Here is a 24,711-nt window from a genome sequence, read left to right as displayed (position 1 = left end):
CAAGGAGGGGCGCGACTGAGCCGGTGTGGTTAGATGCCATCCCAAGGGGCTGGCAACCAGCTGTGAGCGCAGTCACCTGCGTTGAGGGGCTGTGCCTAGAGAAGAGACGAAGCCAGGGGTGGGAGAAGCAGCTTTGAGGCCAGTCATTGAAACAGGGCACGTAGTGAAGTGGAATTTACCAGAAGCCTCTTCAAACATTGCGTGGGTTTGAGCTGAGATGGGCCCAACCTGAAGGGTTCAGCCTTGAATCTGGGTCCAAACCCCTCCTTAAAGTGGCTGGAGCCTGAGAACCGCCCCGCGAGTCCCAGCTCAGCGTTTCGAGGGAGGGAGGGAAGGGAGAGGGCTGCATGCAAATTTCATTTCTGAGCCACTGGCGGCGTTTCAAGAGCCAGCAGCCTCGGAGCCCTTCTCGGCGTTACATATGTAACAGCCTCATTGAACTTGACATGTCAAATTCAGGCCATTTGTGCAAAATCTCCCTTTAATAATACCGTTTCATTTCGCTCAAATGAGACTTGAATGCATGTAAAATGGAAAAGGATATTTAAGCGCTAACATTAGGCAGATGTCTTGCCAGAGGCCGATTGAATATATGAGATTTTGAAGTGCTTAACACGTTTTCAGTGCTCCCTCTTAGAATATGTCACCTGGCTTTCTCCCCCCCCCCCCTTTTTTTCTTTTTTTTCCCCTCTTTAAGCGAAGGGTATAAATTGAAAGTAAACAAAACTACAAGCCCTCAGCGTTATGGGATTAACTCCTTCAGTACCGGAAAATTCATGCTCTCCCTCTGCAGAGAAATGAAGTAGGAGCTTACCTTTGGGAAGCTCCCGTTCCAAGGAGCCAAAGGCCAGTTGTGAAGAATAGGGTTTGGGTGTAGAACCAGTCCCAGAAACTCTTTAGGGGAGGGGCCCTCTGTTCATTTTATCTGTGTGCAGCACCCAGCCCCATGGGGACCCAATCCTTGATTAGGCCTCTCGGCATTCGCACAATAGAAATAATAAATAATAACAGTACCACATCAGACCTATATGCATGGCACGTAATTGTGCCCCAGGTCCCACTGAGCCTGTACAGATACATGGATCGGACCCTGCACCTGTCTATCTTGCCCATAGTTATGTATTTATTGACACCAGCTCCAGGGTAGCCAGGAAGCAGCAATCAGGTCTATTGTGGAATTCGGCCGGCAGTAATATCCCGAAGCCGGTCTGAGTGTCTCTCGGTGCAGCGTGGGTTGCATCTCCATCTCCTGTCCAGGAGGTGGGGGTCGTTTGAGGAATCAAAAGCAACTCCGTAACGTCCAGATTCCCACAATCCCATCTCCTGCATGCAGCCTTGTGCTCCTGCTGATGTCAATGGGAGCTGCGAGCACACACCCAAGGGAAGCACCACGCTCCCCATCCCGCCACATGAAGAGAGCGCGCCTGGTGTGATTGACCGGGAACGTGTGGCCCCAGGAAGGTGGGGAAGAAAGTGGTGTAGGGAAAGGGGTGAACGGCAGCCCACTCTTTGACTGCCCTGTATGAATCTGGGGTCACTGGACAGTGCAGGGCACATTACGGCACACCCTCACCAGGTGCTATTTGCTAAATTTTCCAGCCTCCACTATGCTCCCGTCCACATGGCTCCTGATGGAGCTAACTGGGCACTGTGCCCTCAGAATGACGATCAGTTTGTTCTGTGTGCAGCCAGCCCACTGATGTGGTGGCCCCTTATACATAAACTTGCCCCAATATACATATATGAATGGATATGCCATAGAATATGTGTCTGGGTTAATATTATTGGTGGAGCTGGTCATGACACGCCTATAATTAAGGTTGCCTAACACTTTCCATTATAAGACCCTTCTTTTTAGTTGCTTATAACTTGCCAAACTTAAATCGCATGGGCTGAAATTTCCCATGCTGGGTGTCTGTCTCAAACTGAATTTTGGGGGGAAAGTTAAGCTAAAACGGGTCAGCTGTTTCAGAGAATGACATAAAGGAAAAATACATTCTAGTGTCCGAGATAAAATACAAATAAAAACTGAGATGCTCTGGTGCTTCCATGATTTGGAGCAAGCACTTGAAGTTGGTCGAGGGCGGGTGGTGCCAGAGGTGTGGCTTTTGCTGTCTGCATGAAAATATGCCCAAATCTGGCCAAGTTATGAGCCTCTATAAAATTCTCAGTTTGCACATGCTCAGTAAAGACTTGTTAGAGTTCGGCTTCTCAATTCTCCAGAGATTTTATCTGCACTGAGCACGCTCCAGCCCAGGGCTACAGGCACTGAGTAAGACTTTCACTGCAGTTGTTCTTCCCAAACAGCTGTGACACTGGGTCTGAGAACCAGGAGACTGCGGGATGGGCAAGAGCCAGGGTAGATAGAAGTGAATAGGGGAAACAATGTCAGGAGCTGGGAAGGAGAGTGTAAGAGGTAGACAGGAGAGTATAGGAGCAGAAGTGGATCGGGGAGAACCTGGAGTGATGGGGCAGAAGGGTCTGTAGCCCCTAGAACCCTGGAGTGAAACCTAGGATTCCCAAGTCTCAACATTCCTCTGCGGTCACAGATAGCTGGGAAACCCACTGGCAAAGCAGTGTCTCATGGCCCGCTAGTGGCAGGTTCATATAGAAGATAAGAGCCTTCTACTGCTACCAAGTTAGCTCAAGTAGTAGAGGACTGCACTGTGCCCTTTTGCTGACCCACGTGGGGGAGAGGGGTCAGTGTGGTTCCACATGATGGAATTTCTGGTTTTCCTGTTTGCTTTTTAAAAATTGTAGGAATGTAAACTATCTCCACACACACACACCGGAAAAAAAAACACCTATGTTAAAAGAACATTAAGATTGCAAAGTGAAGCACACAAAAGCGAGGAAATGCCAGAACTAAGGATGCCCATGTCACCTTAATTTGGCCCCCTTGTGCATCTGCATTATGATAGTCTTTAGTGACCTGGTGCTTGACTTTGCCACCTTAATGCTCTTGTTCAATCTTATACTTCAGCGCTGTGAGTTCATAGCTGTAAACGGATGTGAACTGTCATTACTAAAATTTGGTAGGCAGCATAGTCTGGGGAATGGGGCAATGCACATTGAGTCTATACCCCTGGGTTCTGTTCCTTGTTCTGACACTGTTCACCTGGCTGACCTTGGGCAAGTCACTTCTCCCGTCCCATCCTTTGTTTTACCTGTATGTAGCTCTTGGGGGTAGAGACTCTCTCACTATGTGTGCATAGTGCCCGGCTCAGCATTAGCTTTTGACGTCTCTGGTGCAGCACTGTAACCAGCCGTGTCCATCGGGTCTCTCTGTTATCTGGATCCAGGTAATTTCAAGCACTCAGACATTGCCCTGGTCTAAGGGCTGTATTATGTCTCATGTAGTTTGGTTTGGTTTAATGTGGAGTCTCGCTAATTGTGCTTTAGTCACATTATTTCTGTGTGAGTGGCCTCAGTCAACAGGAGACTCGCTAGATTTCTTATTCAAAGAGCTAAACTGTAGGCTCAGAGGACATATGACTCTTTAGATTTATCATGAAACAGCTGATCATAAGCAGCTCTTAACACCTTGTAGGGGTGCTCAACAGGTGCCTTTAGTTACAGGGATGTGCGTGGAACGCTGGACAAAGAAGGAAACGTAGCTTTCCTAAAGCACCGTTTGCTGCATGAGGCACAGGGATATTTGCCTGGGATAAAAGATTATGAACAAGGATACAAAGCTACTTAAAGAAGCTACAGTGCTTCTTTCTTTCTTTCTTTCTTTCTTTCTTTCTTTCTTTCTTTCTTTCTTCATTGTAGTATTTGTGTGCGCAGGAAACAATAACAACTATGGAACAAACACAGCTGATCTTTGTTCAAGCTATTTGAATAAATACGTACTTTAAAATCCCACCGGGCAGCCTCCATTAGCTGCTACCTTCCCTGGTTAACAGGCTCTTGTTATTTGGCTGCTTTGTGGCCCACATGAAGAGAGTGGGGGTGAGGTCTCGGTGTGCACAGCATTCTAGGGGTTAACGAGGGGCCCCATGGAGACAAAGCTGCCTTGCGGAGTTCCCAGTGTGCTGAGAGCCAGCCCAGCACACACGCTCTCCTACGTCCCAGCTGATTGCAAGGCATTTCCCAAAATACAGCTGAGGCTGGCTCCTTCAAGCTAGGTGCAAAGGGAAAATGCTCCCAACGGTTTTCCGGTTGGCAGGAAGCGGAGACCCAACACTGCTGGGGAGAGGGAAGTGGAGCGGGATGCAGTGGGGCGGCAGGAAGGTCCCTTTCAAAGCAGGGTAGGTGCTCACGGGGGAAGAGCAGCTCATCCTATTGTGCCAGCTTTGATTCATGGTGAGGGAGGGAAAGCCAGACCCAAGGACTTCAGTGGCTTCCGCGCCTACGGAGGCTTTCAGTGAATCCTGCCAGGATTTAAATCTTCCCTCCTCATTCCCCTTAGGGTGGGCAGTCTTTTCCCTTTCCCGCTCTCTCTCTTTTTTATCTTCCCTCCTTTGGCAGGCAAGCTGGGAGCAGAAACTGCTGCCTCAGCCCCTGGCAGCGGTTCCTCCGCCCTCGCTGATGCCGAGAGGGCTGTCTCCCAGGGCTGCTGTGAAAGAAGGAGATAGCTCCCCATCTCCACACTCTCCAGGAAGCTGGATGGGGCCCTGTCTCCACTGGGACCAGAACACTGGAGTCTGGGAACATGCTTCAAATATGGCTCAGTCCCATCCTCACTGCCAGCCTCAGTTGTCTTGGGGGGCTGCCGTGTTGTAACTGGGGCCTGCCGCTGGTATGAACATGTAGTGCAGATGGGGCCTACAGCGTGGTGTGACTGCACGGCTCTCACACCCCATCCACCCTGGTTAGGGGAATCCTGCTCCTACAACAGCATTTACACCGGGCTGCTGCGTGCACAGCTCTGATCCCCACGTGCACAGGCCTGGTTTAATTCCAGAGGGAGTTCCTGGACTTTATGTCACCAAAGAAGGCTCCTAGCATGGACCAGGGAGAGACCTGCGTGGTGCAAAAATTGACTGGCGGCCCTGCCCCTCCCTTCAGCCGCCCAAAAGAATCACACCAAGCCACTGGTCTCCAAGGGGCAAGCGCGGCGCACTCCCAAGCCCCAACAGGATAAATAGAGTGTGTAAAACCCAAATTAGTTCTGTTGGCACATGTCATGTCAGGGTCATGGCGCTCACCTCCGGTCTCCCAGATTTATGCCCAGGGACATAAACACATCAGCCAGCTTGCAGGCGCTGCTTCTGCACTCCCCGAGCAGCCAGTGCCTCAGACTTACAAGGCTTTGAATGAGTGAGATTAGAGACATTTATGAGTGAGATTTTTTTTTTTACAAAGCTCCATTGAAATACATAGTAAATCTCTCCCCTTAAAAGCAGCGAGACATGTGAACATAGCTCTGGGGGTGGGGGGGGGCACGAAACTGAATGAGTGTCACAGAGAGAGAACTAGACATCGAAACCTGTCCTTATCTCTCCCTTGTGTGCTAACTTTTCTTTCTTTCTTTCTTTCTTTCTTTCTTTCTTTCTTTCTTTCTTTCTTTCTTTCTTTCTTTCTTTCTTTCCAGGCTCTTTCCCTCTTTTTTCATCTTATTTTTCCCCCATTGGCTTGTTTCTTTCATCGCTTCTTCCCTTTCTCCCCTTCTTCCCCCTGCCCCTCCCTTCCGCCATATCAAGGCGACATCTCCAAGCCAAGTATTTTTCATTTCGCCTGTGGCCCTTGCTGACACGGTGGATATGCACAGCAAGTTAAATTCCCGCCTGATCAATAAAACAGAAGCAGTGTGTCCGACCGGTCGATATTTTTTTATCTGTCTTCAGCCCAGTCCTGCTGATGACAGCCCCCGGCGCTTCAGCAAAGACACTCAAGGGCATCGGGCTTTGGCAACACAGCTCTTTTTTTTTTTATTTAAATTAAAAAAAAATCCAGATGCCGACAAAAAAAAAAAGTTCATGGAGTTTGGCCTTTGCTTAATAACGTTTTTATGATTTATCTTAATTTTTAATTGAAAAAAATTTGCGAATTAATTGATTTCTGGGACTTGCCAATTAACATTGTAATTGGGTGCATGATAAATTTCGAAGGAGCATCATTTTTCTCCCTCTCCCTCTTGTCAGCGAGAAGGGGATTCGCGAGGGCAGATGCTTCCTATCCAATCCCCCCTCCCAGGTATGGCAGCTCCCCCGCCCCCCCCCCCCCGCTACTGTATCTTAAAGAAGGAACAAGAAAGCTAATAAAGTCATGTTATTAGAGTCTCAACAGCAGTGACCTCGCAAGGCATAAATCCATGCCTGGGAGATCCTGGGGACAGGTACTATTAAGTGCCTCACGGTACTTTCTGCCAGGCAGCCGAGGACACCCTCCCCATCTCCTGATTGATCTTCGCAGAAGCTTGCCCCACAGCCTGTGTAAGGCAGCTCGGCTAAGACCATGGTCAGCCAGGTGCAGAGTTTGGAGCCAAGCAGCTGACGCCGCCAGCCGGGCCGGGGGAACTTGCTGAAACTTCCCCTAGCAAAAGGGCTTGAAATTTAGGGCCATATCCTGCCGGGTGCTCAGCTCTCAGTGGGGTCGGTGGGAGTGGAGGCTGCTGGCTCAGGATCTGGCCCTCACTCAGGGCTCTCGTGGACTGTGACTGGCACCTCCTTGGCTTCCACGTCAGAACCCTAGAGTTCAAAATGGAGGTGGGGTGGGGAGAGATCTCTTAGTGCCCCCCTGGGCCGTCGCTGCAGGCAAGGCAGGGCTGTTCCCCACAGGCAGTTCCCAAGGCCTACATCCAGTCTAGCTGTAAATGTCTCAGCCCTGGGCTGCTGCTGTTTCTGGGTCCCGGAGAGTCCCTACAAGTCCAGACTCACAACCAAGGGACAAGGGAGGGACGCCTTGAACGGCGCCCATTGGCAGTCTCGCCCCTTGGTTCCCGTAGACAGCACCTAGGAGCTCCCCGGTGCCAGTGGAGCCGAGTGTTTGCGGGGCAGCAGGCTTCACCGTCAGAGGCATCCGAGTTGATCTGCCTGTCCGTGCTTCCCTCCTGCCCAGTCGTCAGTGGAACAGACCTGAAAGGGACAGACGGGTTTCCAGCGTGAGCTCGGCATGTAGCTGCTGAGGTGTTGTGGAAGGGCTGGTGCCGTCCCTGTGCCAAAGGAAAGACACCAACAGCCTCACTCCATCCCCGTCTCACACACACATTTTCTGGCGTGTTCACAACCCCACATACATCCACACACAGACACACTCCCTTGGACCCCCAGTTGGTCCTGTGGTCACATGCTCCCACATACGTGCTCGCATGGAGTCACGTGTACATGGAAACACACATGTCCACCCCCTGACACATGCACTCAAGCTGTCACCCAAGGGCTCTCTCTCGCTCTCTCGCACACAGACACACTCACACACACACACACATCCACACAAGCCTGGCCTACACGTTAAATGGAGGTCAACAAATCCACACCGATCTAGCTACGCTGACCTAACCCTGGGGGTAGATGCAGCCAAATTGACGAATGAAGGCTACCGTTGACATAGCTACCATCACTCGGTGTTCCTACGGTAACGGAAAAGCCCCTTCATCGCTGTGGGCTGTGTCTGGACTGTGGGGCAACAGCAGCATCATTGCGGCGCTGTAGCGATGCTGTTGTGGCCCCGAGCGTAGACATGGCCTCACAGTCACTCGTGCTCGCCCTTACACCCACACGTGCACATCCCCGCCTGCGTGCTCCTGCATCCCCTTTCACGTGTTCACATGCTGTCCTACGCTGAGACGGGCTCACACGTCCGCCCGTGCTTGCTGTCTCTCCTGCTCGCTCAGTCATGGGCACACGCATGAGTTCTCTGTCCCCGCCTCTGCTCAGCTCCCACAGAACAGGACAAGTCCCCAGTGAGGCTCTTTGCTGTCCTCTTGCTGCATTGTGAAGGGAGGGCCACATCCATGCTGCTTGCTTTGCCCTGTGGCTTTACAGTGCTGACCTTAGTGAGCCAGAGGGCAGGATCTTTGCTGAACCCCGGCTTTGTCTGGTGGCTAGTTCCCAAGCCCTGCAGTGGATTATCTGCCTGTTTGTTGGGATCTGCCCTGTGGGGAATCAGCCCAGGCATGGGAGCACACCGATACCCTCAAAGCCCAGTTATGTTCGCATGAAGCGATTCTGTGCTGTTTGCAAGGCAGTGAACGGAAACCTCTGCAAAAAGTTGTGAGGAACTGGTTGGCGTCTATGGGCACCACCACCCTCTAGTGTATGGAATCAGAATTGCTTGACTGTGTGTCATATACCCTACTCTACAAAACACTAGTGCAGATCCTCATCCCCTTTTAAATCAAATGGCAGGGCCTGAGCTTTTGGAGCAATAGAATCTGAGTTCTTTCCCTGCTGCCTTAGAGAAACTCCAAGCGACCCTGGCATGCAGCCTAGTGCTAACTGCGGTGTCCTCCCAGTAGGTGGTGATGTATTAATTTAGATGGAATAAGCGGGCCAAAGGTGTTAACATAACCCAGTCACTGTCCAATATTAAACCATGTTGAATAAGGTATACAGAGACCTGAACCTGCCTAGCGCCATGGCAAACACATTATTAAAAATCCTTTTAACCTTGTATTAAAACACAGAAAAGAAGGAAAATCAGTTAAAGCCTTTGAAAGGTAAAGCATTAAATAAGCATTTCATTTTAACACCATCCCTTGTTCCCTTTCCTTTTATCTGGTGTTTAGAAGGCAAACCCCCCTCTTGTTTGGCTGTTGCTTAGTTGGTATCAAAACTGGTAATAACCGTCATCCCAGCTGGGGCTTGGGAGTCAGCTGAAGCTAGCAGGGGCGGTGACGTCATCTGGGTCTCTCTCTCTCCAGCCCATTCTGGTGAGGACACCTTATGGAATAGGGTGACAAAGGCCCGGGTTCCCAGGAGATGGTGGGCTGGCTCTCTCCAGTGGCTTCTGGCTGTTCTTCCTGCCTGTTCCTGGTTTTGTTCTTTCTTTCGCCACAAGATCTCTTTCTCATAGCCAACATACTCATTTTGGCTCATTAACTTCTGGCTCCACATCCCCTGTTTTTAACAAGCGTAATTTCAACACAGTCCTTGGATCATCCCAGGAGGCCTTTTCCCTGTAGACCAACACAATGTTTCCATCTCCCTTCTGCACCGTTCCTCATCAACGTTTGTGTCAGGGTTCCTTCCCCACTCTGAACTCTAGGGTACAGATGTGGGGACCCGCATGAAAGACCCCCTAAGCTTATTCTTACCAGTTTAGGTTAAAAACGTCCCCAAGGTACAAACTTTGCCTTGGCCTTGAACCGTATGCTGCCACCACCAAGCATGTTAAACAAAGAACAGGGAAAGAGCCCACTTGGAGACGTCTTCCGCCAAAATATCCCCCCAAGCCCTACACACCCCCTTTCCTGGGGAGGCTTGAGAATAATATCCGAACTAATTGGTTACAAAATCATCGAAGACCCAAACCCCTGGATCTTGGAACAATGGGAAAATCAGTCAGGTTCTTAAAAGAAAGATTTTATTAAAAAAAAAGAAAGGTAAAAATCACCTCTGTAAAATCAGAATGGAAAATGCTTTACAGGGTGTTCAGATTCAAAACACAGAGGATTCCCCTCTGGGCAAAACCTTAAAGTTTCAGAAAACAGGAATAAACCTCCCTCTTAACACAGGGAAAATTCACATAAAACAAGAGATAAACTAACCCGCCTTGCCTGGCTTACCTAGACTGGCTGCAATATTGGAGACTTGGATTGGGATGGGTTGGAGAAGATGGATTTCTGTCTGGCCTCTCTCAGTCCCAAGAGAGAACAACCCCGTAAACAAAGAGCACAAATAAAAGCCCCCCCCACACCCCTCAAGATTTGAAAGTATCTTGTCCTCTCATTGGTCATTTAGGTCAGGTGCCAGCCAGGTTAGCTGAGCTTCTTAACTCTTTCCAGATAACAGGATTTTGCCTCTGGCCAGGAGGGATTTTATAGCGCTGTGTACAGAAAGGTGGTGACCCTTCCCGTTGTATTTATGACAGTTTGTTATGAGAAGTCACTGTGACGTCCTGTGAACTTTTATGTCCTTTTTGCAGTTGCGCTCACAGGTTGGGTTTGTTTGTCTGGGCCCATTGTCACAGCAGCAGCCACAAGCTGGCTCCAAGAGCCCCTCGCCAGCAGTACCCCCACGTCAGCTCTCGCTCTGATGGGGCTGAACTTCAGCGACTTGCTCCTACTGGATCAGAATGAGGGGGACTGAGGTTGACTGATCTGGCCTTGTCAATCCCAGCTCTTGCTGTGATTCATCAGAGAGAAAGAAAGTCTCCAGCTGCAAAATCCAGATTCAGCTCTGGATTTCAGCCTCCAAAATTCAAAGGTGTCTGGATTTGGGACTTTGGCTCAGGCCCAGGTCTAGAGCTCCAGTTGCCTGGGGAACCTGCCATTTGCGTTAGCCAGCCTTTTCCTTAACAGCCTGGTTCAGACTGGATTTACTCTAGACCCACAGTGTGTGAACTACGGGGCCAGCCAGGAAGTGAGAACTTCTCAGTGATGCCAAACCAGGGTGCAGGGAGATCTGGGGCCCATGTTTCTGGAGAGCAGGAAAAGCAAGGATGATGTGTAGGCTTTTGTGCTGGCCGGCTGCACCAAGGGCCCCAATCCTGCAAAGACTTATGCATGGGAGTGATCCCGTTGAGCCCCGCGGGGCGGCTTGTGTACTTACAGCTGAGCACGGGCGTGCGTCTTCCCAGGGTCTGAGCCCTCGGAAGCAAAGAGCCAGCTGCCCAGACTGACATCACTGCCCTCGCCCCCCCGGGCCAGCGAGACAGATGCCCACATTGCGCGCCAGCCTTATTTTCTGCCACACCGGGGAAAGGCTCAGGGCAGGAGAGGAGGCTGTTTGTGGTGCTGCTGATGCTGTGGATTTATCCTCCTCCGTCCCCCTCTGATTTGTGCCCCTGCCCTTCGCCACAGCCCATTAACCCTGGAACGAGAGAAAGAGAAGAGAGTCGTCCCCACGCTGTCAGAGGGTGGCAGCTGTAACAGGCCTGGACACTTGATCCACGTTTTCTCCGGGGCAGAGAGGAGGATGAGAAATGCAGCTGCCTGGCCCAGAGAAAGACGCCCCATTCCTCTCCGCCCCTGACAAACTCCAGGACCGCAGGGGAGGCAGGCTGGCTCCCAGCTTTACTCTTTCTAAGGATGAAGCTGCTCCCACTGACCTCCAAACACCTTGCTGGGGGTCAGTGGGGAATTTTTGCGGTAGTGGCTCTCTCCTGAAATCCATTTCCTTGTTAAATTAGCCACGGTGTTCAAAACTTTTGGTGCCTAAAGTAAGTCTCCCAAATTCGTGGGATGGTCTTGTTGTTCAGGCCCTGGTCTGGACCTTCGGAGAACTGGGATTGATGCCTGGCTCTGCCACAGTTTCCCTGTGTGACCCTGGGCAAGTCCCTTAATGTTTCAGTGCCGGTTCTGCACCTGCAAAATGGGGCTAGTACTTCCCTGCCTCCCAAGATAAAGCCATTAATGGGGCGGGGGGCTCCGATACTCTGGTGACAGGGGACCGTGTACGTGCTAGATAGACGATCCTATCACGCATCCAGATAGTCGGGTTCTGGGTGTGAGAGGGGGAAGTGGAAGGAACACCTAGAAAAAACAGAGCCGGGGAATAAATCTGGGATCCATTTGTCCCCCTAAGCAGTGTGCAGTCGATATTGGAGCCTTTTTCGGCATTAGTACCGCCAGCTAGTGCTCCTTACCCCCGCAGTAACAAAGAGCCCCCGCGGCCAGTCTCACGTCCTATTCTTCCCTCCGACTTTTATCTTCCCTTGGGGGGGTGTCTGTAGCCTCCTTTTTTGCCTAGGTTTTAAGCAGCATGTGTGAGGAGCACAAAGCTAGGACTGAGGGGAAAATGAAGCCCTGTAGTGGAGAGAACCCCTGTTCCAAAGCTACACTCCGCCGTTCAGCCCCTATTAAAACCAGGGCGCGCCCAGGGAGGAGGTTCCGTGCCGAGCTGCCCTGTTTCGCTGAGCTTGCAAGACACCCAGAGCTAGGGAGACAGCACAGGTTCCCTGTTACGCTGGGCTCACCAGCCGATGCACGCAGGCAGCCGTGAACGCTTGGCCAGGGCCGTGGGTGTGAGGGTTACAGAGAGACGGCGGGATTTGAGTGGGATCAGGTGACTCGTGGGCAGGGTTTCATGCAGTCCGGATGATGCCACGCTCCTGCCGGGGTGTCCTTTATTTTGGGGAGCAGGGAGAAGGATTTCAGTCCCCACAGGCCAGGTTTTCAAGCGTGACGCAAGCCAGGGGCACACGCCGGGGCTGAGTGCGTGTGAACATCTAGCCATAAGGGGCACAGTGGTCACTGCTGAGTGGTGAGGACTTCGGACTTTCCAGACCTGACTGTAGGCACTGAGCCTTTGGGAGTCTGGCCCCGCATATCAGGTGTTAGGCAATATGCCCCGCATATCAGGTGTTTTCACTGGAGTTTGGAGCGGGTGATGTTGAGAGTCATGGGCCAGTCACTCAGCTGATGTACTGTAGCTCCTTTAAAGTCTTTTGGAGCTATGACAACTGACCCCAGCTGAAGATCTGGCCCTATGAAGTTTTTAAAAACCCCTAATTTCTCTATTTAGGTTTTAAATGATACCTCCATGTATTTAAACTGACATTAAAAAAATTCAATTCACTTTGCATTTCTCCCAGCTTGGGCAATGCAAACTGAGTGGCCCATTTTGTTTTGGGTTCTGACAGATTTCATATTTGGGTGCTTCTGCCCCAGGGCTGAGGTGTTTGTGTTGCAAATCCTGCTGCCGGGGACTGTTCATTTGCTTTAAAAATCAATTGTTTCCATTGGCACTTCTTTTAAAGGAAATCGTTCACATTTATGTTTAAAGTTTATTTTTACAAAATCTAATTTGGGAGCCAAATGCGAGCTGGCAGGGTCTCTTTTCAGCCAAAGCCCTGATGAGAATTATTTTACGGAATGGTTTCATAGAAGAAGAATAACAGGTATGTGGCAATCAGCAGTTGTCAGCCGCATCCTCACTCATCTCCTTAAATACCTTCTCATTGAAGTTTTATATTAAGAGATAAACACAAACAATCTTAGCTGCCCAAGCACAAGGAACTTCTTCCATCAAAGTGATTATTTATAATTATTTGCACAGTGGCCCCAGGGCTCCAGACCCATTGTACTAAGCACTAATGATCTCAAACCTTGCCATGATTAGCGTTCTTCACGACCATCTATGTTTAACCTGCTTTTTGGGTGTACTTCATGATCTCACTTGAATACACTTTCCTGAGAGTCAGTTGATGTTTGCGAAGCATTTAAAGATTTTTAGATGGCAGCATGGGCTAGTGGTTAGAGCAGAACACTTTGTATTGCACTAGAAGCCAAGCAAGATCAGGGTTCCATTGTGCTAGGCACTGTATAATGAGAGACATCCCTGTCCCAAAGAACTGACACTCTAAATAGACAGAGAAAGGAACATTGTCCCCATTTTACAGATGGAGGACTGAGGGAGACAGAGATTAGATGATTTGCCCAAGCTCACACAGAAAGATGAGAATTGAACCCCCCACCCCAAGTCCTAGCCTAGTATCTTAGCCACAAGCCCCCAACCTTCTTAAGCCCATTGATTCGCTTTAATTATCAACCCATATCTGTTTTTAAGGCCCATAACCAAACTGCCAGTCCATCCTCCCGAGCTGAAGCCAAAGTGTTGAGCAAACAGTTCTCTCCATAAAGGTCCTTAAGTGGTGCTCTCTGAGTCAGCTACGGGTGGAGCCCTGCAGCTTGGCATTTCCACGCTGCTTCCCAAGGAAAGCTGCCACAATGCTCAAACTTGGGTCTCTCAAAGGGACACTGTGAACTTGACCCTCTTCGCCCCACCCCCTTCTGTCTGGAAACATGGTACCTGCTAAAGAGACAAGGTGCACCAGAAAAAAGGACTTAGGCTGAAAAAAGTGAGCAAAAGCAGATCTCTCTCTATTTTGTCAGTTATTGGAAGGCTTGGAATTTTTATGGGTAAATATCAGGAAATGTTGGTTTCACTACACACACAAACTGACTAAAAATATTTCCATTGATAATAATCGAAATTTACAGCTAGGCAAAGTAAGACAAATGCTGCTTGAGAACTTATTACAGTTTGATGGAAAGTTGTTTACTTTGTATATTTTGCCATATGGTATTGACAATTTGTGCTTTAATGGCTATAAAGCTCTAACTTTTCGAATCTCAACATCTACTATCATTTAATAATTGTCTGACCTCCTCCCATATCGTTTCCTGCAACTATGAAAATTTAAATAAATAAACATTAAAAAATGTTTAAAAATAAACATTGATAGTATCCGGCCACACTGGGTCAGACCAGTGGTCCATCTAGCCCAGTATCCTGTTTTCCAAGAGTGGCCAGTGTCAGATGCTTCAGAGGGAAAGAACAGAACAGGGAATCACCCAGTGATTCATCCCTTGTCATCCAGTTCCAGCTTCTGGCAGTCAATGGCTAGGGAAACCCAGAGCATGGGGCTGCATCCCTGACCATCTTGAAGTCCATGGAAGCTTGAGGGGATCAGCACTTTTGAAAACGATGCCACATTTATCTAGGTGCCTAACTATAGGTATGTCTAATTTTAGGGACCCAGGTGTGAACAATTTTGTCCTGAGCCCACTGTCCCCATGCTCATCTTCCATGGGCTGGAATCATAGGAACATAGGTCATAGGACTCAAAGGGGCCCTCTGGGTCATGGAATCCAATCTCCTGCTCTTGCAGGCAGCCTGGCCATAGCTTTCCCCTGCACTTGGGTCACCACAACGTGCCCCAGAGATGCTTTGTCAGAAACACATGCCACATCAGCATACACGTTTTCATCCTACCAGATTCCTAGAGCAGCATCTTCTTCATTTCCATTGCGCTAGAATTGTCATCTCGGGGAATCAGGAGGTGTCGCATTGTCTGTTGGCAGCTGGAGGACAGCAACTCCCTGAGATGACATCCCCTGTTTTTTATACGCAGAGTGTTCCTTGGAAGGAAAAATTGCAAAGGTTACTATACATGACAGCGAATGTGGCACTGGCTTTGGACCGACGCCCCTGGGACTCACTGCAGGGAATGCAGTGTTGGATGTGGATAACCACCCCTTGGACTTCTGGGCAGTTTAGAACATGGTGCCGGGGCTGCACGTAGCCCCATGGTCTTCTGGGTAATAGAGCAGCAGCCCTGGGGACTTCAGGGCATTGTTTAATATTAACTGGGGATTTTTCTCAGGAAGTCAGAGCCTGGTTTGAAAAGGCTCCTGCCCATCCATGCCTTATCGCCTGTTTCTTTAACTTTTGCTGAAAGGGAATGCTCCTCTTAACAGCTGGTGTGAAGTAATAAATGGAGGGGGTAGAAATCTCCAGAGAGCTGATATGGGTTCCTGGCAGCACGTGGGTATCCGGCCACCTGACTCCCATTAACACTAATATGGGTGATGCAGCTGAATGCCTTCACAGTGATCTCAGGGCATAGTCACCCTGATGGGGTCTTAGCTCCAGGGATAACAGCCATCTGAAGTCAGTGACTTTCCATCCTGGAGTCTGAGACCATCGTAACCCAACACATACACACAAACACACAAACACACTGTCTCTATACCACGCTGTGTGTGCAGCTGCTTATCCCCTAAAAATGGATTAACATAGAAGCATCCATTTATCTGATCAAAATGAAAAATTAGGGTCTCCCCTGAATCCCTGGGCAGCAGTGGGGTGTCCCCGCCCCCCATATGCCCTTTTTCTCCTCCTTCATAATTTTTGTGTGTAAAAGAGAAAGAAGTTGTTTTGTTGTAATGAACTAGATAAACAATTCCCCAAATAGATTAAAACTAACTGTAACTTATAAAAACGGGTAGTAATTATATTTTATTAGCTAGCAAAACACCATTTTTTTATTTCAAAGGATAATTCTGTGTAAATCACCTTAATTAGAAGTGTCAGAGGAGCCTGTGAATATCGTACTTAGTAACTAATTTCCTATGTACAGGTTATAATTTAAAACACATGGATCACTTGCCGAGTGGAAATATGCTAGCCATGAAATAATGTGGGGAGTGTCGGGGTTATTACTATGTAAATGTGTAATCATTTCAGACCACTGCAGACTTGCTTAGTGATTAAAGAGAATTCCGAGGTCTCCAAAGATTGTGCTCTCCACAAGAGCCTAGAGCGAGAAACTTTAAAAGGCACCGAAAAGTGTTTGAACTTTAAAGGTCTTGATTTCCCTTTTACCATTTTTAATTTGTCTGCGGTGTTTATGGAATGGAAGGTTTCTCTTTGCTGATGGCCTTTCGATTCTCAGTCCATTGCCAGCTTCTCTTAACAGTTCACTGCCTGGAAGCGCCCAGCCTCCCGCAAAGGAGGACGGCAGCCCAGAGTGCTGCAAAGCCTTTATGATAGATTATTATTTAGAGGAGCAAAGGAACTGCCAAACTAAATCAAACCCAAGGTCCATCTACTCTGGTAGGCGGCCTCCAACAGAGGCCAGCACGGGGTGCTTCAGGAGAGAGTACAAGAAACCCCACAGCAGGCACATTTGCAACAATCTGTTCCAGAAAAAGTTTTTTCCTAAACCCCAAAAGTTGGAGATTGGCTTATGCCCTGAAGCATGAGAGTTTATGTCCATTCCAAATCTCTCTGTCGCTCCCTCCCTTTATTTTTTCTTTTTAATTTTTAATATTAAAAGGAGTAATGCAACAGGACTAAATGTGTCCCAAAACGAAGGGTTTCACTTTGAAAAATTACAAAAACTAAGAATAATAGAAACCTTTCCAAGAAGTTTAAAGCCAAATCCAGCAAAAATGTAACAAGCCCCCAGTTATCTTTAGGGTTTGAATGTTGGACTTGCAGCTTGCACGGGTTTGAGCCAAAGCCCGGTGAAGTCCCTGAAAGACTGTCCAGTGACTTCAGTGGCCTTTGGGTCAACTGCGTCGAGGGCTGAGTAATTATCAGCCGTAGGCTGTTATCTTTTGTGGACTGTCTACGAGAGAGGGGCACATGCAACACACTGAGCCAGCAGTTACAGAAACAACTGTTTAAAACAAAGATTTATTCCTCCTTCCGCACCCCCATTCACTAGTGTTTGCAACTCAAAGCTGCAGCCTTGGAGCAGGGGAACCAGCAAACGAAACTGGCTAGAAAAAGTGTGAAACTAACTAATCTTCTTTCCTTGTGAAAGGTGGAAGGCTTTGGAAGAGCCAAACAAGGGTATCATTGGTGAAAAATAAATGAGATTCTCAGTGTTGCTTTTAAGTTGAATCATTTCAAGCACCATTAACAACAGAGGGAATGAAACTTGTTTTTTTAAAATATAATATTTTGCCTAAAAGGGGAAGAAGTTGTTCACACCTGGCAGAATGATTTAAATAAAAAGGTAACACTGAAAAGCAGGAATCAAGCCGGTCGCATAATATTGCAGGGCCAGATTCAGAGCTGTGGTGAATGGGTGTGACTCCACTGAAGTCAGTGCAATTGTACCTGCTTGCACTGGATTGGAGTTTGCCCTCAATCCTAGAAGATCAGGGCTGGAAGGGACCTCAGGAGGTTATCTAGTCCAACCCCCTGCTCAAAGCAGGGCCAATCTCCAATTTTTGCCCCAGATCCCCCAAAATGGCCCCCTCAGGGATTGAACTCGCAACCCTGGGTTTAGCAGGCCAAGGCTCAAACCACTGAGCTGTCCCTCCCCCCGGCATCAGATCCAAATTCCAAACCTTCTCTGATAGCCGTAGTTTATAACAGCTCTCTTTTCCTTTGCTGGTACCAGAAGGTCACATACATCCCCTGTGCACTGAATGGATCTGGCTACCAGTAGAGCGGAAGCAGGTGTTCCTAGGAGGACTAGTGCGCTTGGGGTACGTAGGTGGACAGGTCTGTGCTGGAGAGGCTCACAGCTGGGGTGCTGCCACTTTTCGTTTATCCCTCCCCTCCCCTCCCCACCCCTTTCCTTCTCTGACTCACACAGGTGGAATCACAGGACCGTCTCCTACACATTAGAGAATGCAAAGCAAAAGGAATCAATGAACAGAGAAAAAAAGGTGAAATCAACTTCACAACTCCTCTGTGAATCCTGCGTTGCACCAAGGTGCCATATTCACAGCCCTGGAGATTGATGTCCCCTGCCTGCCCCATAGGCAGGACGGGTACAGCACAGACAGTACCCCACACTGTCCTGCCTCTGTCCCCCCCCCACACCCCTTCCCTATTTCCCCCCGGTACACACAGCGTGTGTACACACAGCATGTTTTTGCTGGAGACAAAGTATAATGTTCTGAGCTTCATCCCCAGTAACTGGCTTGTGCCAAGGGGAAATCTGCTGGGTCTGATTGGGAAGGGACCCCCCCCACACACACACACACACACCAGATTGTGGAGTGACAGCAGTGCCTGCAGTAGCTACCGTGTGGTTGCAAATCTGTCAGCGCCAGCCTCCCCCTAACCCAACCCTCTGGCGACCCACGGAGCTGTGCTCCAGGACGTGCATGGGCTGCAGAACCCTTGCGTGGGCTCCCCCTACATTTCACCCTGTGCCGCAAAACTGCATCTGTTCTGCCCAGGGCGTGGGTAGAATATGTCCCAGCGGAGCTGGGTGGTCCGGACCCTCTGCTGCTGAAATCTCTGCAGGAGAGAACAGCGAGAAACAGCTTCCAACCCGTCCCCCTGTTCAGCTGCCTGGGGCCACTGCAGTCAGAGCTGGCATGGTCAGGGCTGTGCTGTGAAAGGGGTTCTGGAAGGCAAAGCACCCCCATTACCAGTGCTTGCCACAATCCAGAGCCCTGGAGAGGGATAGATGGGAGGGAGACAATGACTGAGACGCTCATCCATGTTCACGTCCATCAAAGAGCCCAAGTAACTGCAGCTGTTTGGCTAAGAATCATGTTTTAAAAGTGCCTCGTTAACTTCTGTGCATTGGGGATGGGAAATGGAGAGGCAGCAAAGCCTTGATCTCTTGCACTTTGGTGACCCGATCATGACAAATAATTCCTTATCTCACCCCTTCTGAGGCCCACAGAGGGGTACGGGCGGGTGTCGTGGGGTTGCGGAGGTTTGTAGCCTGAGGAGGAAACACCTTCCTCCATCCCTTCTCATTTCATAACACCCAGCCATCTGCCAAATCAAGGCAGATTAAAGCCGGCCAAATTCAATTTCTCCCCACTGCCACTGCAGCGCAGCATCTGGGGCTAAAGTGTCCCCGACAAAGCGAACATGACAGCCACATTGCTTTTTTGTCACATCTAGTACCATGTTGATCTTCTGAAAGTCTCATAAAAACGTATTGATGTCTCCCATATTGCTGTGATTGGGAAGAAAGGAGAGTGTGTGTGCGGGCCCGCCTATGCACGCGCGTCTGTATGCACGTGTATATTAATGTTTCTGAAGTAGATCTGATTTGATATGTCTTGTTCTATTGTCAGCAGCTGTTTAGCGAGGCTTTTTAATACTTTCTGGCTGCCGATCACTCATCCTTAGCCTGGAATGCAGGCTTGCATACAAATTTTGTTATTAAACACAATTCCATTCCCCCCACCCCCAACCTCCGCCTCCACCCGCTAACCTCCTCCCTCCACCCACCCATCCATCCATCCATCCATCATCTCCCCGGGGCTATGGAGAGGTGGGAGCCAGCCGCCCCGCCACAATGTACTTACAAGTGCAGGCATCGGGTTGGCAACATATTTCAAGATCCTTTTGCCTGCTGCAGGTGCTTTGCATTGACAAATCGAATCATGGGGAAATAATTTATTTCCTAATGCTGTTTGCAGCGTGTTAGCGGGAGAATTTACATGAGAGAGATTACTTTAATAACCAAAAAATTACAGAGCGGGCCTCCCCACCATGTCGGCTTTGATATGTAATTGTTTCAAGTTTAACCTGTCTGGAGGGGGGAAGTGTTATTAAATCTGCGGCATCTCACACCAGGGAGGAGCAGGCGGGGAGGAGGGCCCTGACAGCGATCTCATTCCCCGCTGAGAGGGAGCCGCTAAATGGGAAACAAGCGGAATTAACAAATGACTCCAGCCAGTGGCAGGACTGCCGCCTCCTCGGCACTGGTTGGAAGAGGGAGAGTTTTCTACGTCTCCTTGTTAGCAGTTAATCTCGCTCGCTTTCTCTTGGTCTGCTCTCCCTCGAGCCCACTCCCGCGCGGCGCTGAGCACCCTCAGTTCCTTTCAGAAGGCAATGGGCACCTCGCATGATCGGGCCCCTCGGCGCTGTGGCAGCGGTCACAGAGAGAGGTGGGCAGCAGCAGCAGGGGGGAGGAATGGATTTCACTTTGCAAAATCTCATCAGCTGGATTTGGGTTTTGCGAAGCCAGGACTGGCTCCACTCTAGGCCCCATTTGATCCAAACCTTTCCAGTTTGGGAGCGTTTGGTTAAACTGCCCCATCTCGGATCAGAACCAGGATCCCTGTCCCCTGGTATTTAACCTCCTTTAGTTCCCCTGCACAACCCCACTCCCTACCCCTGTCCCTTGCTGTCATGCGGTGGCCAGGACGCTCACTCTCTTCTTTTCTCTCTTGGCAGTAAGAACTCCATACTGAAGGATTCCATGGCACCTGGCACCCCCAAGGTAAGTGAGGAAAAGCGTCATCTGTTGTCAAGCTCCCTGAAAGTGACCTGATTCACACCGGCTCCCCCTCACATACACATGTCACTCCCCATCCCACGTGGTGAGGTTCACACACCAGTCCCCGGGATACTGGGTGTCTCTTGAGTGGGGTCGTCTGTTGTGATGCTCCCCCAGAGGTGAAATGCTGTTTAGTTTCTGGGCTCATTTTCAAGCATCAGTCTAACCGGGGGAGCAGGGGGGCAGCTGCTCCTACTTGGCCAGCTGCCAGGAGATTGCCTGCTGCTCCGGAGTGGCTGGTTCCCAGCGCAAGCTGGGCCACTCCTCTTTGCGCCAGTGGGACCATGCAACCGAAGAGCGGACAGGTCACCGGGACCCCACGTTCTGTCTCGTGACAGCATGATTGTGCTCCCTGAGCTCACAGCACAGAGCCATGCGCTGGAGTTAGTGGCTGTAAAGCTGGGAGTCAGAACATCCTGGGGAAATGAAAGAGACCAGGAAGAAGAGCCACCGCTCCATATTGAAATGGTGCCAAGATACTGTAGACTCCTTCCTCCTTCCCTCCCTTGGCAGTGACCTGCCCCACCGGCCCAGCACAGAGTTCTGAGAGCCACGTCTATCACCCACGAAACGCCGCAGCAGCATCTCTGTTACTGTTATTGCTCCAGGGAAGAGGGCCCAACAAGTCCCTAGACAGATGGCTACATCTCCAGGAAATCTGCAGGAGCCACTCTGCAGTGCTCTTCCCCTTTTAATGGATTAGGAAACGGAGGCAAAGGGAAGTCTAGTGACTTGCCCAAGGTCACAGAGATTAAGGGGCGGGGCAGGGGCAGATCCGACTGCCAGGCTGCCAAGCTCAATCCACTAGGCAGCGGAGGCTCCGTTGTGCAGTTGGACAATTCAGCAAGATTGGAACCCAGAGCTGAAAAGGTCTTTGTTGGGTTTTAGCCGTGCCCTGTGCACTGTTCAACATTTAAATACACTTGTTTCTGTGTAATCGGGTAAGACAATCACATTGAACAGGGTGTCGGAGCTCCTGGGCCCGACTTTGTCATTAACCAGCACTGTGACATTAAGGAGTCATTTCTCTTCTCTGCCACTTCAGTTTATCCATCACACACCCACACGAGATGTTACCTTCCAGATCCTCCAACAATTTCCCAAGACCTCCAGGAAAAGAGATCATAATACTACTTAGTAGCTTGATAGCACTTCGCATCTTCAAAACACATTCCTCCAGTAGAAGTTACTGAATCTCACAGGCCTGTGTCACAGCCCGCATTTTACACGTGGGACAATTGATGAACAGGGAGGGTAAGTGACTTGCCTGAGGTCAAAAGTAAGTCAGTGACACAGCCAGGACTAGAACTCAGGAGTTCCTAGCTTGCGTGTTGAGAGTGAGACATGGCTGTCGCAGCATCTCTCAGCTAAGTCAGGTCCTGATATTTCTGATGTGAAAAACAAGCATTGAAAAATCCCCAAGGTGTGTTTGAAAACCAAGAATCTTTGAGGCTGTCTTTTGACATCACAAAGGAGCAGGTGAAATAAAAGGACCTGTGCGTTGCAGGGTCCCCTCTCACAGGTCATCAAGTCTGAATGCTGATAACTCAGCCGTCCCCACTGCAGAGTCCAAGATGGAGAGGGAGGGCTAGAGAGACAGATTAGCTGTTTGGAGGTAAATACACCGAGTCAGTGACAGACACCAGATAAAGAAGAAGGGTCCATCTCTCGGGAGGGCTGGGCTTTTGAAGTTTCTATTGACAAAGAATCCCATTTGCCTTGAGAGAGGGGATTAAACTGGGACTGGAGAGTCATTCTATGTAAAAGAGATCAGTCGCCTCCTGTCACCACATGGATCTTTTCCCTTTGCCCCTCACGTCCAGGCCTAAGAACATTAACTTCAAGAAGCCTTGGGAGTGGGGGGAGAGAGGGTGAAATCCGGAAATCTTTCATTCCCCTCTCAGAAAGCCTGAAAGCTCCTTGGCCCTGGAGGATTCATTATTTCTAGGTGGCTTTTACTGGGAGACAAGTCTTGTGTGGGGTGGAAAGGCACAGCGCTCTCGGCTTCATGGTAGCTTGGTATTAAAGGCCCCTTTGTAATGGTGCTGGAGTGGAGCAGGAGGCGGTTCGGGGATGAAGCGGCTCCGTCTCTTTGTGGCTGGCTGAGTTATTGTTTTCCTGGCCCGGTGCACCCTGTCAGACCACGACGTGCATGCCGCAGGAGCACAGTCTGACACACCTGTGTCGCAGGGAGTAAGGTCAGTGGGCCAGGTCCAAGCTGTGAGGAGCACTGTGCAACGTAACAGGATCACAGCCCCGGGGGGGGGGGGCAGTGCCAGGCCTTTTCGAAGTGTCCGCACTCGGGCGTGTGATGATCCAATAACACAGAGATGAGGGATGGATTCAATGTTAGTCTGACTCACTTAGCAACAATCTTCCCCCTCGGCCAGAGATCTTGGAGGTATGTCCTGCCGTGGGCTCCTATGCCGTGCTGGGGCCTGGCCGGGGGGCTGTTACAGCAATGGAGGGGCCAGGCTTGGAATGAGATGGTAAACCAGGGTCCCCTCTGCTGTGCACATTTGAGAATGTGTAGGAAATATAACCCCGGTGTCCTGGCTGCCGGTCACTTTCTCCATAAAAGAGGGTCTCACCCAAGGCCATGTATGAGCTATTGGTGGACATGGATTGGACGTGCATTACTTACACAGTGATTGGCATCAGACCTGCAGCTTCGGAAAGTGCTGTGGGATCTCTGAGTAGGCCGTCAAGAACCAGAGTTGATTCTCTCCTGTCCTGAGGCAGGTGGGCCAGGGACCGACCTGTCATGACTGGCGGGGGTGTGTTGTTTTAACTCCAGACCTTCTCCAAGAGTCTGTTGTTTATTCAGAACTCTTTTGTGTGCTTCCTTCTCACCCTGCACTCCCCCAGAATTGCCCCACTCCCCCGGCAAAGACTTAGCCTGGAAATAAAATCCCTGATGTAAACACGTGTTTTCATTCACTGGCTCCCTGCCCCTTAAGAGCTGTCACTCACTGCACTGGGTCAATTTTCATGGCAACATGTCAAAGAAAATCCAATCACTCAACATAGTATGTGATGAATCCAAGATTATTATATCGGATTCTTCTATTATTGGAGCTGGCAGAGACAGTGACGGCCGGGCTAGGGCTCCGAGAGCAGGGCTGCAGGCAGCAAATTCACTCTCCCTCCCCACCATTCAGCTGCAGCAAAGGGCAGTGTTGAGAACCAGATTGTTCTTCGCAGCTCACATTCCCTGTTTTCCTTCTATGAGAGACCAGGCTGGTCTATCAGCAAGTGCTGCCCTGTAGGTAACCGCCTGGACAAGCGACTGGGGGGCAGTTTTCTACCAAGCCTGTGGCTGCTGCTCAGACTAGACCAGCAGGTGAGGGGAGGGGGGCTTGACAGTAGCAGCTGCTGCTGCTTAGCCTCTGGCGGTGGCGGCTCCTTCAGCGGAGCCCCAAACAGCTGTTTCTGTTTCAGAGCGGATCTTCCCTGACACATGCCTACAGGCTCCAAGCCTATAGGAGCTCTTCACTGTCCTGGTCTCCTCCTTTCTGCTCCCAGGCGCTGTTCCTGGTCCTGAATCGATGCCGTTTCGGCCCCTGCTGGCCTTGGTTCTGCTGCTCTCCCTCAAGCCCACCCTGCCTGTGGTGTCCCTTGATGTCTTGTTCCCAGAGCTCTCAGCGCTCTCAGATGGAGCCACCTGCTGAGTCTGTCTGGGCCAGGAAAAGGACTTGCTGATGCTGGGCTGCCTTGTAAGTCTCCTCTGCAGGCAGATATGAAGCCCCCTCCGCCCCTCATCTGCTCTGCATCTGAGGACAGATCTTCCTCAGGAGCAGGGGGCTTTGAGGTGTCCCCCAGCGCCCCACACCCTGACTCCCTGGTGACACAGCAGCACGAGGTCATAGGTTCTTACCAGGTTTCTCCTCCCGAGGGGCAGTTTTTCTGGGTGAGTTGTCCCAAGAAAAGGGAGGAGAGTTTGGCTGGAGGAAACGTCTTTGAAGAGGGGATATTGCAGCGGTGGGGGAACGGACCCATTGGACCCAGAGGAAGGGAGGGAGGTGGTTCTCACTGGCCCCGTATTAGAGGCCAGAACGTTTCAGGGTGCTGCTCCGGCTCCACAGGCCTAGGAATTTGTGCTCT

The 24,711-nt window shown here is 50.1% G+C and overlaps 1 protein-coding gene across 4 annotated transcripts in view; it reads left to right on the top strand.

Moving 5' to 3' along the window:
- RNF220 (ring finger protein 220) overlaps nt 1-24,711 on the top strand; it is a 334,084-nt gene that overhangs the window by 208,673 nt on the left and 100,700 nt on the right. For all 4 annotated transcript variants that reach the window (XM_084636163.1, XM_084636161.1, XM_084636164.1 and 1 more), the window contains one exon: nt 20,505-20,550. In XM_084636163.1, coding sequence (XP_084492289.1) covers nt 20,505-20,550 — 46 coding nt within the window. The remainder of the gene's footprint in view (nt 1-20,504; nt 20,551-24,711) is intronic.

Source organism: Lepidochelys olivacea, assembly GCF_965140295.1.
Source record: "Lepidochelys olivacea isolate rLepOli2 genome assembly, chromosome: 8".
In the NCBI taxonomy this organism is placed as follows: Eukaryota; Metazoa; Chordata; order Testudines; family Cheloniidae; genus Lepidochelys; species Lepidochelys olivacea.
Note: the sequence above shows the minus strand (reverse complement) of the source record. Positions and strands in the feature narration are given on the sequence as shown.